The 18,534-nt window shown below is 32.2% G+C and overlaps 1 protein-coding gene across 1 annotated transcript in view; it reads right to left on the reverse strand.

The window, feature by feature from the left end:
- Syn2 (Syntrophin-like 2) overlaps positions 1 to 18,534 on the reverse strand; it is a 277,516-nt gene that overhangs the window by 43,311 nt on the left and 215,671 nt on the right. The window contains exon 8 of the mRNA XM_075310335.1: positions 11,718 to 11,942. Coding sequence (XP_075166450.1) covers positions 11,718 to 11,942 — 225 coding nt within the window. The remainder of the gene's footprint in view (positions 1 to 11,717; positions 11,943 to 18,534) is intronic.

Consider the following 18,534-nt stretch of genomic DNA (forward strand, 5'->3'; position numbering starts at 1 on the left):
GGATGAAATTTGCTCCTCCAAGAGGCTCCAAAACCAAATCTCGGGATCGGTTTATATGGGGGCTATATATGATTATGGACTGATATGGACCACTTTTAGCATGGTTGTTAAATATCATATACTACCACAACGCACCAAATTTCAACCAGATCGGATGAATTTTGCTTCTCCAAAAGGCACCGGAGGTCAAATCTGGGGATCGGTTTATATGGGGGTTATATATAATTATGGACTGATATGAACCAATTCCTGCATGGTTGTTGGATACCATATACTAACATCACGTACCAAATTTCAACCGAATCGGATGAATTTTGCTCTTCCAAGGGGCTCCGGAGGTCAAATCTGGGGATCGGTTTATATGGGGGCTATATATAATTATTGACCGATTTCGACCAAATTTGGCATGGGTGTTTGAGGCCATATCTTAACACCACGTACCAAATATCAACTGAATCAGATGAATTTTGGTCTTCCAACAGGCTCCGGAGGTCAAATCTGGTGATCGGTTTATATGGGGGCTATATATAATTATGCACTGATGTGGACCAATTTTTGCATGGTCATTAGAGACCGTATGCTAAGACCATGTACCAAATTTCAGCCGAATCGGATGAAATTTGCTTCTCCTAGAGTCTCCACAAGCCAAATCGGGGGATCGGTTTATATGGGGGCTATATATAATTATGGACCGATGTGGACCAATTTTTGCATGGTTGTTAAAGACCATATACTAACACCATGTACCAAATTTCAGCCGGATCGGATGAAAGTTGCTTCTCTTAGAGTGTCTGCAAACCAAATTTGGGGGTCCGTTTACATGGGGACTATACGTAAAAATGGACCATGTGCAATACCATCCGACCTACATCAATAACAACTACTTGTGCCAAGTTTCAAGTCGATAACTTGTTTCGTTCGGAAGTTAGCGTGATTTCAACAGACGGACGGATATGCTCAGATCGACTCAGAATTTCACCACAACCCAGAATATATATGCTTTATGGGGTCTTAGAGCAATATTTCGATGTGTTACAAACGGAATGACAAAGTTAATATACCCCCATCCTATGGTGGAGGGTATAAAAAAAACTTGTGAATAAAGTATTTTTACAGTCGTAACCTTCTGTCTGGCAGAACATTGCAACGTGTTTACTTGTGATTTTCCCTCTGAATTTTCAAATTTTCAAACAGAGAAGTTTTTTCAAATCTCTCCCCAATCGTATGTTTCAAGTTCTGGTTCATTTAGTATAATGTAATCTTTCAAGGTAAATTCAGTTCAACAATACAATATGTGAACAATACAGATTTAGGAAAAATGTATCATTGAAATTTAATAGGAAATATCATTGAATAAAAACAGGAAATAACATATATTTCTTTTTTGCCTAAATTCAACCTAAGACCATTTATTTTCTCCTTTTGAATTCCAAACATATTCAAAAACTGATACGCATAAAATACAGATAAATAACCGTTGAAATATAACCACAAAAAAAATACTTTTGCTTTTATCTCTGGCAAAATGCCCTGAATATGATGAAGGTCAAAGAAAATGTCTAACTTCTCTAGCTCCAATGGATGTCATGACATTGATATGCCTGTCAAGTGGTCTTTTATTCGACTCCCCCCATATTAGTTTGCTGTTCCGTTTATCTATTATTTATATTCTATATGCCCACAACAAGAAATCACCATTAATTTACTGGCCTAGTTTTCGAATTTTCATGTCGTTTGTTTTTTTTTGTTTTGTTTTTCCTATCTACATAAAGGGCGTACTTTTACCGATGGTAGTGAAACTATGAGCTTTATTGCCAATGCCGGGGCAGACAACCGTATCTCTATCGATATGGTGGTACAACGCTTTAAGCTTTTAATGTTCGCACAATCGATTTTATTTGGGATTTGGTTTTTTTGCTTGGACTTCTACTAAAGGTCCGTGACATGTAAAATTCAACAGGCTATCCATTATTAACCCATTAACAGCGATTATGTGTAAATCCCATTTAATATGAGAGAATACCCTTTCCCCACTAGCGAACAGTAGACGATATTTTGTTCGTGATAACGTCATATGAATATTTATGCAGCTGTGGCAAAAAGGCTTCATAGAAAATTTGTATTAGTAGCTATGAACAAAATTAGACTAAAACGCGAAGTAGAGGCCATCAGCGTTGCCAGAATTGTTTAACCAAAAACCGCTAGATTACCCCCCCCTCCCCCCAACAAAAAAGAAAAAACAAATAAGTTGAAAACGCTAAATAGTCCGTGGCAGAAAATGAAGCCGACCCATTTCTGTCGGCAGCGGCTGACGCAATTTTTTCACTAATTTGTTGTCTCCGGCGGCGGAGCTAAATTTTCAAAAATTTTTATAGCAACTTGATAAACACAAAAAATTTTTTTCTGATTCAATCACGAAATTAATTGATCCAATTAATTTTTTAATTGAAATGTCTTCAATCACAGAAATGATAGTATCAATTAAAAAATTAATTGAAGGTCAATTAGAAATTAATTGATCCAATTAAAAAATTAATTGATACTATTAATTTTTGTGATTGATTTTTGTTTCAATTAAAAAAATTGTTGATTCAATTACATTTTTAACTGAATATTTTTTAAAACTCTATTAAAATGTTAATTGGAATTTTTTTCGTGAAATTTTTTTCTGTGTACTGAGGAATTTTCAGTGGAAAGATAAATATTTTGGCGAAAAAATTCAACAATTACACTAACTTACATTGAAAATGTACATTTGATGAGAGGCGATTCTCTTATGTATTTTGATCTGCTGAATTCGAAAAAAAATTAAAAAAAATTATGGAACAGTTTTTGAGATATCCCGTTAAATTATATCTCGAGTTAGATATGTCCAATTATATCTTTGTTGATATTTAAATGAAAGGTATTGATATGACGAATAATCGTGTATAATCTGTGATAGGTTATGTGGTTCAAAAAATATCGATGCAAAAAGGCAAATTTTCAAAAAAATCATGTTTTACAGTGACCTTTTTCCGTCGAGAAAGTACAAACCATTGAAAAAAAGTCCGGTTTCTCTTCATAGTCGTATAGATGATACTCTAACGTAAGTAATAGGACCAACTAGAAAAACGACCGACAAATGACAAAGTTATAAGCAAAACCGATGTCAAATCAAATATGAGCAACTCACCCAATGGTTTGTACTTTTCCGGCGGAAAAGGGTCACTGTAAAACATTATTTCTTTGAAAATTTGCCTTTTTTATATCGATATTGAACCACTTAACTTATCATAGATCCGATTATTCGTCATCTCAATACCTTTCATTTAACGATATAATCCGACATTTCTAACTCGAGATATAATTTATTTAGTGAAAAAAGAGCGAAAAACTAAAAATAACGGGATATCTCAAAAACTGTTCCATAAAAAAATTTAATTTTTTTTCTAATTCAGCAGATCAAAATACATAAGAAAAGTTGCATCTCATCAAATGTACATGTATTTTTATACCCTGCGCCACACTGTGGAACAGGGTATTATAAGTTAGTGCATATGTTTGCAACACCCAGAAGGAGACGAGATAGACACATGGTGTCTTTGGCAAAAATGCTCAGGGTGGGCTCCTTAGTCGATATAGCCATGTCCGTCTGTCCGTCTGTCCGTGAACACATGTTTGTAATCAAAGTCTAGGTCGCAGTTTTAGTCCAATCGACTTCAAATTTGGCATAAGTATGTGTTTTGGCTCAGAATAGATCCCTATTGATTGTGGAAGAAATCGGTTCAGATTTAGATATAGCTCCCATATATATCTTTCGCCCGATATGGACTAATACGGTCCCAGAAGCCAGAGTTTTATCCCAATTTTCTTGCACTAGGAGTACAATTAGTAGTGTAGTCAAGTGTGCCAAATTTTATTGAAATCGGTTCAGATTTAGATATAGCTCCCATATATATCGTTCGCCCGATTTACACTCATATGACCACAGCGGCCAATCTTTTACTCCGATTTAATTGAAATTTTGCACAGGGAGTACAATTAGTAGTGTTGTCAAGTGTGCCAAATTTTATTGAAATCGGTTCAGGTTTATATATAGCTCCCATATATAGCTTTCGCCCGATTTACACTCATATGACCACAGAGGCCAATTTTTTGCTCCGATTTAATTGAAATTTTGCACAGGGAGTAGAATTAGCATTGTAGCTATGCGTGCCAAATTTGGTTGAAATCGGTTCAGATTTAGATATAGCTCCCATATATATGTTTTTCTGATTTCGACAAAAATGGTCAAAATACCAACATTTTCCTTGTAAAATCGCCACTGCTCAGTCGAAAAGTTGTAAAAATGACTCTAATTTTCCTAAACTTCTAATACATATATATATCGAGCGATAAAAAAAATTGCTTCAGATTTAAATGTTTCCCATATTTATACCCTGCTCCACACTGTGGAACAGGGTATTATAATTTAGTGCATATGTTTGCAACACCCAGAAGGAGACGAGATAGACACATGGTGTCTTTGGCAAAAATGCTCAGGGTGGGCTCTTGAGTCGATATAGCGATGTCCGTCTGTCCGTGAACACATTTTTGTAATCAAAGTCTAGGTCGCAGTTTTAGTCCAATCGACTTCAAATTTGGTACAAGTATGTGTTTTGGCTTAGAATAGAACCCTATTGATTTTTGAAGAAATCGGTTCAGATTTAGATATAGCTCCCATATATACATTTCGCCCGATATGGACTTATATGGCCCCAGAAGCCAGAGTTTTACCCTAATTTGCTCAAAATTTTGCACAAGAAGAACAATTAGTACTATAGCCAAGTGTGATAAATTTTATTGAAATCGGTTGAGATTTAGATATAGCTCCCATATATATCTTTCGCCCGATATGGACTAATACGGTCCCAGAAGCCAGAGTTTTACCCCAATTTGGTTGAAATTTTGCACTAGGAGTACAATTAGTAGTGTAGTCAAGTGTGCCAAATTTTATTGAAATCGGTTCAGATTTAGATATAGCTCCCATACATATCGTTCGCCCGATTTACACTCATATGACCACAGCGGCCAATCTTTTACTCCGATTTAATTGAAATTTTGCACAGGGAGTACAATTAGTAGTGTAGTCAAGTGTGCCAAATTTTATTGAAATCGGTTCAGGTTTATATATAGCTCCCATATATAGCTTTCGCCCGATTTACACTCATATGACCACAGAGGCCAATTTTTTGCTCCGATTTAATTGAAATTTTGCACAGGGAGTAGAATTAGCATTGTAGCTATGCGTGCCAAATTTGGTTGAAATCGGTTCAGATTTAGATATAGCTCCCATATATATGTTTTTCTGATTTCGACAAAAATGGTCAAAATACCAACATTTTCCTTGTAAAATCGCCACTGCTCAGTCGAAAAGTTGTAAAAATGACTCTAATTTTCCTAAACTTCTAATACATATATATATCGAGCGATAAAAAAAATTGCTTCAGATTTAAATGTTTCCCATATTTATACCCTGCTCCACACTGTGGAACAGGGTATTATAATTTAGTGCATATGTTTGCAACACCCAGAAGGAGACGAGATAGACACATGGTGTCTTTGGCAAAAATGCTCAGGGTGGGCTCTTGAGTCGATATAGCGATGTCCGTCTGTCCGTGAACACATTTTTGTAATCAAAGTCTAGGTCGCAGTTTTAATCCAATCGACTTCAAATTTGGCACAAGTATGTGTTTTGGCTCAGAATAGAACCCTATTGATTTTTGAAGAAATCGGTTCAGATTTAGATATAGCTCCCATATATACATTTCGCCCGATATGGACTTATATGGCCCCAGAAGCCAGAGTTTTACCCTAATTTGCTCAAAATTTTGCACAAGAAGAACAATTAGTACTATAGCCAAGTGTGATAAATTTTATTGAAATCGGTTGAGATTTAGATATAGCTCCCATATATATCTTTCGCCCGATATGGACTAATACGGTCCCAGAAGCCAGAGTTTTACCCCAATTTGGTTGAAATTTTGCACTAGGAGTACAATTAGTAGTGTAGTCAAGTGTGCCAAATTTTATTGATATTGGAAGAAATCGGTTCAGATTTAGATATAGCTCCCATATATATCGTTCGCCCGATTTACACTCATTTGACCACAGTGGCCAATCTTTTACTCCGATTTAATTGAAATTTTGCACAGGGAGTAGAATTAGCATTGTAACTATGCGTGCCAAATTTGGTTGAAATCGGTTCAGATTTAGATATAGCTCCATATATAGTTTTCGACCGATTTACACTCATATGACCACAGAGGCCAATTTTTTGCTCCGATTTAGTTGACATTTTGCACAGGGAGTAGAATTTGCATTGTAGCTATGCGTGCCAAATTTGGTTGAAATTGGTTCAGATTTAGATATAGCTCCCATATATATGTTTTTCTGATTTCGACAAAAATGCTCAAAATACCAACATTTTTCTTGTAAAATCGCCACTGCTTAGTCGAAAAGTTGTAAAAATGACTCTAATTTGCCTAAACTTCTAATACATATATATCGAGCGATAACTCATAAATAAACTTTTGCGAAGTTTCCTTAAAATTGCTTCAGATTTAAATGTTTCCCATATTTTTTTACTAAAATTGAGTTCCACGCTAGTGCATTAGCCGACTTAAATTTTGAGTCTATAGATTTTGTAAAAGTCTATCAAATTCTGTCCAAATCGAGTGATATTTAAATGTATGTATTTGGGACAAACCTTTATATAGCCCCCAACACATTTGACGGATGTGATATGGTATCGAAAATTTAGATCTACAAAGTGGTGCAGGGTATAATATAGTCGGCCCCGCATGACTTTAGACTTTCCTTACTTGTTTTTTACTAACATTGTGTTCCACCCTAGTGCATTAGCCGACTTACATTTTGAGTCTAAAGATTTTTTAGAAGTCTATCAAATTCTGTCCAGATCGAGTGATATTAAAATGGTGCAGGGTATAATATAGTCGGCCCCGCCCGACTTTAGACTTTCCTTACTTGTTTTTTTTACTAGTGTTATTAATAAAATTGTCTAATTTAAATCCATATTTTTTATTAATTGACGGCTAATTTTGAGTCGCGATGAGTCAACATATTCGGCGGCGACTTCGACTTTCAAACACAGGTCGGCTGAAATCGGTGGCGCGACTCGGCGGCTTCATTTTCTGGTTCGTGGTCCTCTGATGGTGGGCATTATCCATACGGAAATCTTTTTCTAATTCAATGCAGAGTAAAGTGTTAAAGATGGTCTGGGCAATATTCAAGAAAAACATAAGGTAGTTGCCATACAATCAAATATGTGTAAATCCAATAAAGGGAGCTGTGTATGTACACCCACAAAAAAATCGCTTCTGTAACATATACCCCAAACACATTTTGCTTCCAGCATATATATTTTCAGGATTAGCCCAAACAAAATATTGTTTGTATTGTTCAAACATATTATGTTTCACCTTAGGGCATACAGTGGTAGAAAAAAATTTTAATGAAATTTTCTTTGTGTGGATATATTTTAAAGATGCCAATTGGTTACTTCCATTATTTTAATTGCAGTATACTCTCTAGGTCTCTCTTTCTGAACACATATATGTTTAAAGGCTATTTCTAAATTAATATAAGATTACATCTAAGCATATTATATTTACCAACATTTTAAGTCCCAATCATAATTTGTTCTAACATATTAATATATATGTCTCAAACATGTTATGCTAGTTTATGAAAATTATATGTTTGCACTTAAAAATGTTTTGTTAAAAAATGTGAGTTCCAAACATATAATTTTTACACCCAAACATATGAAAAACAGTCTTTTTCGTCCGTGTAGTTGCATTGTATACAGAAGCGGTTATGGTTAGCATGCACATAGATCGACTCAGAATTTCATCACGACCCAGAATATACATTTATATACTTTATGGGGTGTTATAGCATTATTTCGATTTGTTACAAACGGAATGACAAAGTTAATATACCCCCACTGTGGTGCAATGGTTAGCATGCCCGCCTTTCATACACAACGTCGTGGGTTCGATTCCTGCTTCGACCGAACACCAAAATGTTTTTCAGCGGTAGATTATCCCACCTCAGTAATACTGGTGACATTTCTGAGGGTTTCAAAACTTCTCTGAGTCCGAACGGCGTTCCACATTTCAATAAAACCACTAAGAGAAACTTTGAAGCCCTCAGAAATGTCACCAGCATTACTGAGGTGGGATTATCCAACGTTGAAAAACTTTTTGGTGTTCGGTCGAAGCAGAAGGCGGGCATGCTAACCATTGCATCACGGTGGGGGTATATTAACTTTGTCATTCCTTTTGTAACAAATCGAAATAATGCTATAACACCCCATAAAGTATGTATATTCTGGGTCATGATGAAATTCTGAGTCGATCTAGTGTATCCGTCCGTCCTTCTGTTAAAATCACACTAACTTCCGAACGGATGGTATTGCAAATTGGACATATCGGATCACTGTTAGGTATAGCCCCCATATAAAGCGAACCCAGATTTGGCTTGCGAAGCCTCTTATGGTAGACAAATTTCATACGATCCGCTTGCTATATAGTATATAGCTTCTAATAACCACACAGAAAAAAAGTAAAATACATTATGGGAAAAATAAACTATGTCGTGTAAAAATTGAACTAAATTGTATTCCAAATTTTGAGATTCATTAAATTAACGAAAATTTTCCGACAATTTTGGATTTTTAATTACCATTTACGAAATACATCTTTCTCGCGAGCCTCTAATAGAATTTCCTACAATTCATGATGGAGAGTGCATTAGATTCGGCCGTATAAATTTGTTTTTGATAATATTTTTACAATCAACTTGATATGATATGTGGATTTTCCTCAAATCCACCACATAAGCCACTTTATCACCCATGTTCGGATATCCACTTAAATTCCACTTCCACTATCCACGTCAAATCCACGAACGTGAAAATTTGGTGTTCTTAATTCCACGTTATTTTTTGAACTTTTCTGTAACCAGCTGGGTTGCACAAATCACCCAAAAATTCACTAAGGCGGAAATCAAAATATGTGGAATCAATAGACTTATTTTAATTTATTATTTTTTTAATTAAAAATGACGCAGTTTTAATAAAACTCATATATTAAATATAAAACATTTCAAATTTTTTACGCGAGTACTTTTTTTTGACCGGAAATACACCCATCTTGGACATAATTCATTTTTCACCAAGACTTTTGCAAGTGAATTGTTTTCACGAAAATTCCGGTGAAAGTAGATTGTAGGACACGAAAATCGTGGAATTGATTCACATTAACCTGGAAGTGGATTTGGGAACATGGACATATATCTATGTTGTGTGGTTAATATTTGATCCTGGTTATCAGGATAATCAAACAATCAAGGTATGCACCACAATGGCTATTATAAAAAAATCAACCAAAAATCAAATCAACTTGAGAATGTAGTGTAGCGAAGCACATTTGCCCACAAAAATTAAAATACTTTTCCAAATTACACTATTGATTTTTGTTTTCACTGAAACGTGATTTGGTAGAAAGCTTCTCTTTAATGGAATTTTGTTTAAGAACTTCTGTAAACTTTTTTACAAAATCTTTGATGGAAATAAAAAAATGTCTTTTTACTTTTTATTTCCTCAGTCTTTAAAAAAAAATAATATTGATTTTGTGATATTAAAATTTCCACATATTTTTATAAATGTTAGGAAACATTATAATTGTAAGAAAATGTCTACACAATATGCTGCGAATAATTGAAGTATAGCCATGAAAATTTCTTGAAATTTTACTATAAAACTGTTTTGTCAAAAAATATTATTTTAAGAATATCCATGATTTTTTCTAAAAATTGAAAAAAAAAATTAGAATTAAAAAATTATGACTGTTTTCCATTGAAGTCATCCATGAGCAATTAAAGGGTGATACAGTCAAAATTTGGTCAAGGGAAAACGCGTGTAAATCGGTAAAATCGTTTATTTAAAAAATCAAATTAAATTTCTTTTTCAAGCTCAATTAACATAAAATTCAGGAAAAATATTCAGTTAGGCTTTCGCTTTTCCAAATCCGAATTGCCGGGCCTCACGCTTGACACCTGCCATCGGATTTTGTACAGCCACCTTGTCCACCTTCTTCGCCGCAGAAAGCCAGTTTGCCCTGAACTGCTGCTCGTCCTTAGCAGTTTTTTTGGTCTTCTTTAGGTTCCGCTTGACAATAGCCTTGGGAGGGTTCTTGTCCTTGGGAACCACCTGCACGTTGTTGGCGGCGTACCACTCCATGGCCTTTTTACCGTAATGGCAAGATGCCAAAACCGGCCAAAACAGTACGGAACAACCGTGTTTCTTCAGGAAAGGCAGCAGACGTTTATTCAAACACTCTTTCACGTAAATTTCTTGGTTGACAGTCCCGGATGCTATGAAAATGCTGTTTTTCAAGCCACAGGTACAGATGGCTTGCCAAACCAGATATTTCTTTGCGAACTTTGACAGTTTTATGTGCTTGAAAATATCTGCTACCTTTCCCCTTCCTTTTGCCGTATAAAACTCCTCTCCCGGAAGCCGCTTGTAGTCGGCTTTGACGTCCATTACCGTCGTCCATTACCACGCAGTCAAACTTCGTCAGCATCGTCGTGTACAGCCTCCGGGATCGCGCTTTGGCCGTCGTATTTTGTTTATCATCGCGATTTGGAGTCACTACCTTCTTGTAAGTCGATAGTCCGGCTCGTTTTTTGACTCGATGCACGGTTGTAGACGATACACCCAGCTTATTTGCGGCATCTCGGAGAGAGAGGTTAGGGTTTCGCTTGAAACTACCGGCAACTTTCATTGTCGTCTCAGCGTCTTCCGGTTTTCGATTTCCCCCCGATCCAGACTTCCTGGCTGTCGACAAACGTTCCCCAAAGACTTTAATTACATTTGTAACGGTTGATTTGGCAACTTTTAGCGAGTTTGCCAGCTTTGCGTGCGAGTAGCTCGGATTTTCGCGATGCGCGAGCAAAATTTGGACGGCATTTTGACAACTGAAGAGTAAATTCCAAAATCAAAATAGGAGCAACATTCTACACACACACACCTTCAAAATGAGGGGTGTTCAGGTTTTTAAATGCAAAATTGAAAGAAATACGTCAAGTTAATTTTGACCAAATTTTGACCGTATCACCCTTTAAACATTTTATTTTAAATCGATATATTTATGTACTTAGATTTGATTATAATTAAAATTTTGCATTGCCAAAAAAACACAAACGCCGAACAACTTGATATAACGCTTGAAATATGTGGCATGCCCACGATTTGTTTTTATCTATATGTGCTTTTATAGTTGTGTGGTTGTGAAGTGGTCCTGGTTACCAGGAAAATCAAACACTTAACAAATGCACCACAATGGCTTTTATCATATTTGTTGTTGAAGCTTTTCGAATTGTTTGCATTTCATTCCCAGCCAAGCAAATGGATTGTGGATTGTATCTATGGTAGCTATAGCGTTGCTTTGATTTCAGGTTGGATAACACCAAAAACAAAAAAAAAAAAAACACATAACAATGTCAACAACAATTGTTGTTGGTCCGTTCCATGATTGGAGAATTGTTGAGTCGATAGGTAGGGACGATTGATAGTTTTTCGCCCATAATTGGTTTTTTATGGATGGATGCAATGGTGATGGTTAGGAACCACAGTAATCTTCCTCCTACGATATTCGTTTACTTACCCCTAATTTAATGACACTCGTTACTATGGCTGCATTCCAACTATTCTCGATACGTAGTAACTCTTGACGAGTCTCTACACTTAGATAACGAGGCTCGTGGCCAGCACTCTGTAGGAGAAAACAATGTTGACGGCTGTCCACCGTTTCCGATTCCTTGACAACTCGAAACATTGTCTGATAGACTTTGTAAACAACTAAGGCTTTTGTTAAACCGGCTACATTTAGCTGTAAATGGAAAAATAATTGTCCAAGAGAATTCAATTAGTATGGCGATGTTAGTGGTGATAGTGGTAGTTTTGTGAAAGAAGGATAATGGTTTATGGTTTAGGGATTTGTGGCAAATATTTGCTTTCAACAGGGCCCAAATAGGAATTTCAATAATTTTATTAAATATTTTATTACTTTTATTCATAAGCGTAGAAATGCCTCTGGGGGGAGGGCTTAGCGTCCTCCAGAAAAATTGTAGCCCCCCCCCCTAGAATTTGAAAACCTATTTACGATTTTCCATTGTATACTGTTACTGTAGTATAGGTAGAGGGGCTACAGCCCCCCCTTGCTAAAATTGTCCAGATAGGGCAATGCTTTTATTAAAATTGTACAGTATGTCAATGCATTTGAAATTTTCTTTTTATTTTAGTAGAACAAACCTATTCATCATTTTAGTATAGTTTTCTTCCTAACTACATTTATATTGACTAGAAAAAAGTACATCAATATGAGGCAAATTTTTGCTGTCAACAGGGCCCAAAGAGGAGTTTCAATAATTGTATTAAATATTTTATTACTTTTTTAAAATAGTACAGCATGTCAAAGCATTTGAAAATTTCGTTCTGTTTTAGTACAACAAACTACCAATTGTTTTAATGTACCTTTCTTCCTAACTACATTTATATTAACTAGAAGAAGTACATCAATTTTGATTAATACAATTTGAGATAAAATTTATAATCTTACTCCAAATTTGTTATTTTTATACTACTTGTCAATTTCGTTTTCCTTTTTAAGGAGTCCCAACAAAAAACTTTGGAACTTCTCCCAAAACTGCTCTTCTACATTAAAAATTCGTAAATTCGCTCAGGCTGAAACTAATGTACCCTACACCGTGGATTGCGTAGAAGGCTATGTATAGAATTATGGACCGATATGGATGAATTTTCGCATAGCTGTTAGAGGGAATATACTAACATTTCCATGGTGGTTAGAGGCCATATTTTGACATCACGTACAAAATTTTACCTGAATCTGATGAAATTTGCTCTTCCAAGCACAAAAATTTCTATAGAAATAAAATTTTCTATAGAAATAAAGTTTTGACAAAATTTTCCATAGAAATAAAATGTTGACAAAATTTTCTATAGAAATAAAATTTTGACAAAATTTTCTATAGAAATAAAATATTGACAAAATTTTCTAGAGAAATAAAACTTTGACCAAATTTTCTATAGAAATAAAATTTTGACGAAATTTTCTATAGCAATAAAACTTTGACAAAATTTTCTATAGTAATAAAATTTTAACAAAATTTTCTATAGAAATAAAGTTTTGACAAAATTGGTAGATTTCAACCAAAAATTTAAGATTTTTTACCGTTTGGTAGAATTCTTGATGATTTTTTTTCCTCTCCAACTAAGAGGTACTTCAATTCTCTATAGAAATAAAATTTTGACAAAATTTTCTATAGAAATAAAATTTTGACGAAATTTTCTATAGAAATAAAATTTTTATAAAATTTTCTATAAAAATAAAAGTTTGACAATATTTCTATAGAAATAAAAGTTTGACAAAATTTTCCATAGAAATAAAATATTGACAAAATTTTCTATAGAAATAAAGTTTTGACAAAAATTTCCATAGAAATAAAATGTTGACAAAATTTTCTATAGAAATAAAATTTTGACAAAATTTTCTATAGAAAAAAAAATTGGACACATTTTCTATAGAAATAAAATTTTGACAAAATTTTTTATAGAAATCAAATTTTTGACAAAATTTTCTATTGGATAAAAATTTTTTACAAAATTTTCTAGAGAAATAAAATTTTGATAACAGTTTTTATAGAAATAAAATATCGACACAATTTTCTATAGAAATATAGAAATTTTGATAAAATTTTCTATAGAAATAAAATTTTGACAAAATTTTGTATAGAAATAAAATTTTGACAAAATTTTCTATTGGATAAAAATTTTTTACAAAATTTTCTATAGAAATAAAATTTTGACAAAATTTTCTATAGAAATAAAATTTTGAGAAAATTTTCTATAGAAATAAAATGTTGACAAAATTGTCTAAAGAAATAAAATTTTGACAAAAATTTCGATAGAAATAAAATTTTCACAAAATTTTCTATAGAAATAAAATTTTGACAAAATTTTCTATAGAAATATAATTTTCACAAAATTTTCTATAGAAATAAAATTTTCACAAAATTTTCTATAGAAATAAAATTTTGACAAAATTTTCTATAGAAATAAAATTTTGACAAAATTTTCTATAGAAATAAAATTTTGAGAAAATTTTCTATAGAAATAAAATGTTGACAAAATTTTCTAAAGAAATAAAATTTTGACAAAATTTTCCATAGAAATAAAATGTTGACAAAATTTTCTATAGAAATAAAGTTTTGACAAAAATTTCCATAGAAATAAAATGTTGACAAAATTTTCTATAGAAATAAAATTTTGACAAAATTTTCTATAGAAAAAAAAATTGGAAACATTTTCTATAGAAATAAAATCTTGACAAAATTGTCTATAGAAATAAAATTTTGACAAAATTTTTTATAGAAATCAAATTTTTGACAAAATTTTCTAGAGAAATAAAATTTTGATAACAGTTTTTATAGAAATAAAATATTGACACAATTTTCTATAGAAATATAGAAATTTTGATAAAATTTTCTATAGAAATAAAATTTTGACAAAATTTTGTATAGAAATAAAATTTTGACAAAATTTTCTATAGGAATAAAATTTTTTACAAAATTTTCTATAGAAATAAAATTTGCAAAAAATTTTCTATAGAAATAAAATCTTTACACAATTTTCTATAGAAATAAAATTTTGACAACATTTTCTATAGAAATATAATTTTCACAAAATTTTTTATAGAAATAAAATTTTCACAAAATTTTCTATAGAAATAAAATTTTGAGAATATTTTCTATAGAAATAAAATGTTGACAAAATTTTCTAAAGAAATAAAATTTTGACAAAATTTTCTATAGAAATAAAATTTTGAAAAAATTTTAATAGAAATAAAATTTAAACAAAATTTTCCAAAAAATAAAAGTTTGACAAAATTTTCTATGGAAATAAAATTTTGATAACAGTTTTTATAGAAATAAAATATTGACACAATTTCCTATAGAAATAAAATTTTGACAAAATTTTCTTTAGAAATAAAATTTTGATAAAATTTTCTATAGAAAAAAAATTTTGACAAAATTTTGTATAGAAATACAATTTTGATAAAATTTTCTATATAAATAAAATGTTTAACAAAATTCTCTATAGAAATAAAATTGGCAACAAATTTTCTATAGAAATAAAATTTTTACCAAATTTTGTATAGAAATAAAATTTTGACAAAATTTTCTATAGAAATAAAATTTGGCAAAATTTTCTATAGAAATAAAACTTTGACAAAATTTTCTATAGAAATAAAATTTTGACAAAATTTTCTATAAAAATAAAATTTTGACAAAATTTTCTATAGAAATTAAATTTTGACAAAGTTTTCTATAGGAATACAATTTTGACAAAATTTTCTATAAGAATAAAATTTTGACAAAATTCTCTATAGGAATAAAATTTTGACAAAATTGTCTGTAGAAATAAAATTTTGACAAAATATTCTATAGAAGTAAATTTTTTGACAAAATTATCTATAGAAATAAAATTTTGACTAAATCTTCTATAAAAATAACATTTTGACAAAATTTTCTATAAAAATAAAATTTTAACAAACTCTAGTATAGAAATAAAGTTTTGACAAAATTTTCCATAGAAATAAAAATTTTCAGCTTAAAACCTTGCGTTGTCTAAACTATAAGAGTAGCTTAACCAACAGACGAAACGTATGTCTGCCAAAAGTATTTAGAATTTTTTAATTTTGTAGATTTGTGAGAATTCTTTTTCAAATTTTGGTCGATTATTTAGACGGGGCGGGGGCTATATCTAAAAGTAGTCCCATATGATCCATTTGCAATATTATACGACCTACATCAATAACAAATACTTGTGCCAATTTTCAAGTGCATAGTTTCGATCTCTGGGTCTGAGGATAATATTTTAGTAACAAAAGAACATTTCTTTGTCTAACATTTCGTTGCCGACAAACGAAACTCGTTTTTGGTAATATATAAAATTCATTTATTTATGCTATTTTCGCAATAAAATTAAAATTTCTGGAAATTGGCAAAAAATATATGTGCCTATTCATTTTTCGGTAGAAATGGAATTTGCGTCAAATCGGATAAACATTGGGGTATGTAGAGGCTCAAAAATATATATGGGTGCCTATATAAAAATCTGACATGTTTGGGGACAAAAATAGAATCTATACCAAATTTCAGCATTATTGCGTCATTATTGAAGGCTGTAGTGTGATTACATCGGATAGACAGGCGGACATGGTTAGGTTTATATATACTTTATATAAACTTTAGTCGGAAATCGATATTTGGTGGTGGGTATAAAAAGTAAAAAATAAAGAAAACGATCCAAAATTATTTGTAAAAATCAAAATTAATTGTAAAATTCATTGCTTCCTGTACGATTTTACACCACTTCTACATCCAAAAGAACATTTTACTCGTAAAAGCCTTTTGGAGACTTTTTTATACTGGTCTACAGAAGTAATTGGTTATTACTTGCTAAATACTTTAATCTCTTAGGTGATTACCTTCCTTTCCAAAGGGAAGATGATAGAGATTATTTAATCTTATCAAACAATGGTGTTTCGCAACGTTCTCTTGCCATCTAACAACCAGATAATGTTGCTGGGTGTCCCTAGTTTACTTTTCTCTTCCTCGGTATCGCTCTCCCTTTCTCTTCCGAACGAGTTGTTTGCAGAGAGATTGCATGAGTCACAAATGAAATAAAACAGCCAGTAATAGTAAAACACTAGCAGTGACAAATCCCAAAAAAAAATTCACAGTCTGACAGGAGAGACATGACGTGTGATTGTGTTAGTGGTTTATGGATTTGAAGCACATGTTGTTATTACTCTGACCTGTACTCCAGTGAGATTTTGTTTTTGTTTTGAGGGTTTCCGTGTTGTGTAGTCTCTACTGCTACTACTACAAAACAAAATTCCTAACAAAGTTTTGATGTCAGAGATTTTGATTAGGGCCCAGTAGACATCAGTGGAATTACATATGCCACGAGTTCTGAAGTTACAAGCAACCAAAACATCACTGTTACAAGACTCCTCATTTGGATATGAGACACTCCATTGAAATTGAGAAGATGTTTTAAAAATGAGGACATTTATTTCTCCAATGAGGTTATTTCTTTGAGTTTTTCACATCTGAATGATAGAAAATCTGAAACGGTAATACCAATATATTGAAAATCACCAGAAAATACTTTGGTTTGAAATGGAATAAGGCGTTTAATAAATGCGGTTAGAATGGCTATGGAAGAGAACTATAATCGAATAACGCGAATAGATTGCACAATAAAAAAGTTTATCAAGCCAATTCCAAACGCAAAAGCGTTGACTTACTACAATATTCTTGTCAGTGTAGTTTATAACTACTAACGACGAGAGATGTTTAATGAATATAAACCGAATTTGCCACCATTTTGGTATTGCTCATATCAAAAGTTTTGCTTCACACTTACAATATTACTTCACACGAAGTCGACTAAACTCTGAATAATCTATTATTGTTATTTGCCTTCCTGGTTGGATGGCATTGTAAGCCATCATATTTGATGGGAAACCAAGTTAAGCTACAAATTGGAGAATCGTTTTTTGAGGTTCATGGTGTTTTAAAGCAAACACCAAAGTTTTATTCTAAGAAAATCTGTTTGATTTTAAAGTCCATTAAAAGTTAAAAACTTTTTCCAAACCAAATTTTGTCTTTGTAATTCTAGAACGTGCTTAAGATTATTTTTCTTGCTGCGTTGTTGCAGAATTTTTAGAGGAGATTAAAATATCATAAAATTTACAAAAAAAAAAGAACGAGACCTTAATCTTCCTGTAACACAATCGATTAAAGAAGAGAATGTGAGTCGGAAACGGAAGAGCCAATTTAAAATGACAAAAAAGTCTAGAGTATACTAATTTTTTTATATGAAAATTAATTAAATTTAGCTAAACTGAAATAATGATTTAAATTAAAAGATTTAAAAAAAGTGATACCAAGAAAACTACTTTCTTGGAAGCTCTTTTTTGCTGGGATAGGTTACAAACAGTATAAGAATTATTAAAATGGTACAAATTATTTAAATTTTGTCGAATCCATTTTAGCAAAATTGAAAATTTTTAGAAATATTTGATGTCAAACGTTTCATATAAGCTTTAATATGCCTTAAAAATCATAAAAAAATATAAAAATGGTTTATGTGGCAAAATATCACACAATTTCTTAATTCACATCCAAAACACTGAATTCGCATCACACCTTAAATAGTGATGCACATTCAGTGCAGCGGCTGTTGAAATCAGGGATCCGGAGCGGAGCGGAGCAAGCCCTTTTTTTGCCGGAGCGGGAGCGGCATTTCTCAAATCCGGAGCGGAGCGGGAGCGGTTTCCAAATGAAAAACCGCTCCGCTCCGAATAAAATATTACTTGAATGAAATGTGTA

This window comes from Haematobia irritans, chromosome 5 (genome assembly GCF_050003625.1).
Source record: "Haematobia irritans isolate KBUSLIRL chromosome 5, ASM5000362v1, whole genome shotgun sequence".
NCBI classification, from domain to species: domain Eukaryota; kingdom Metazoa; phylum Arthropoda; class Insecta; order Diptera; family Muscidae; genus Haematobia; species Haematobia irritans.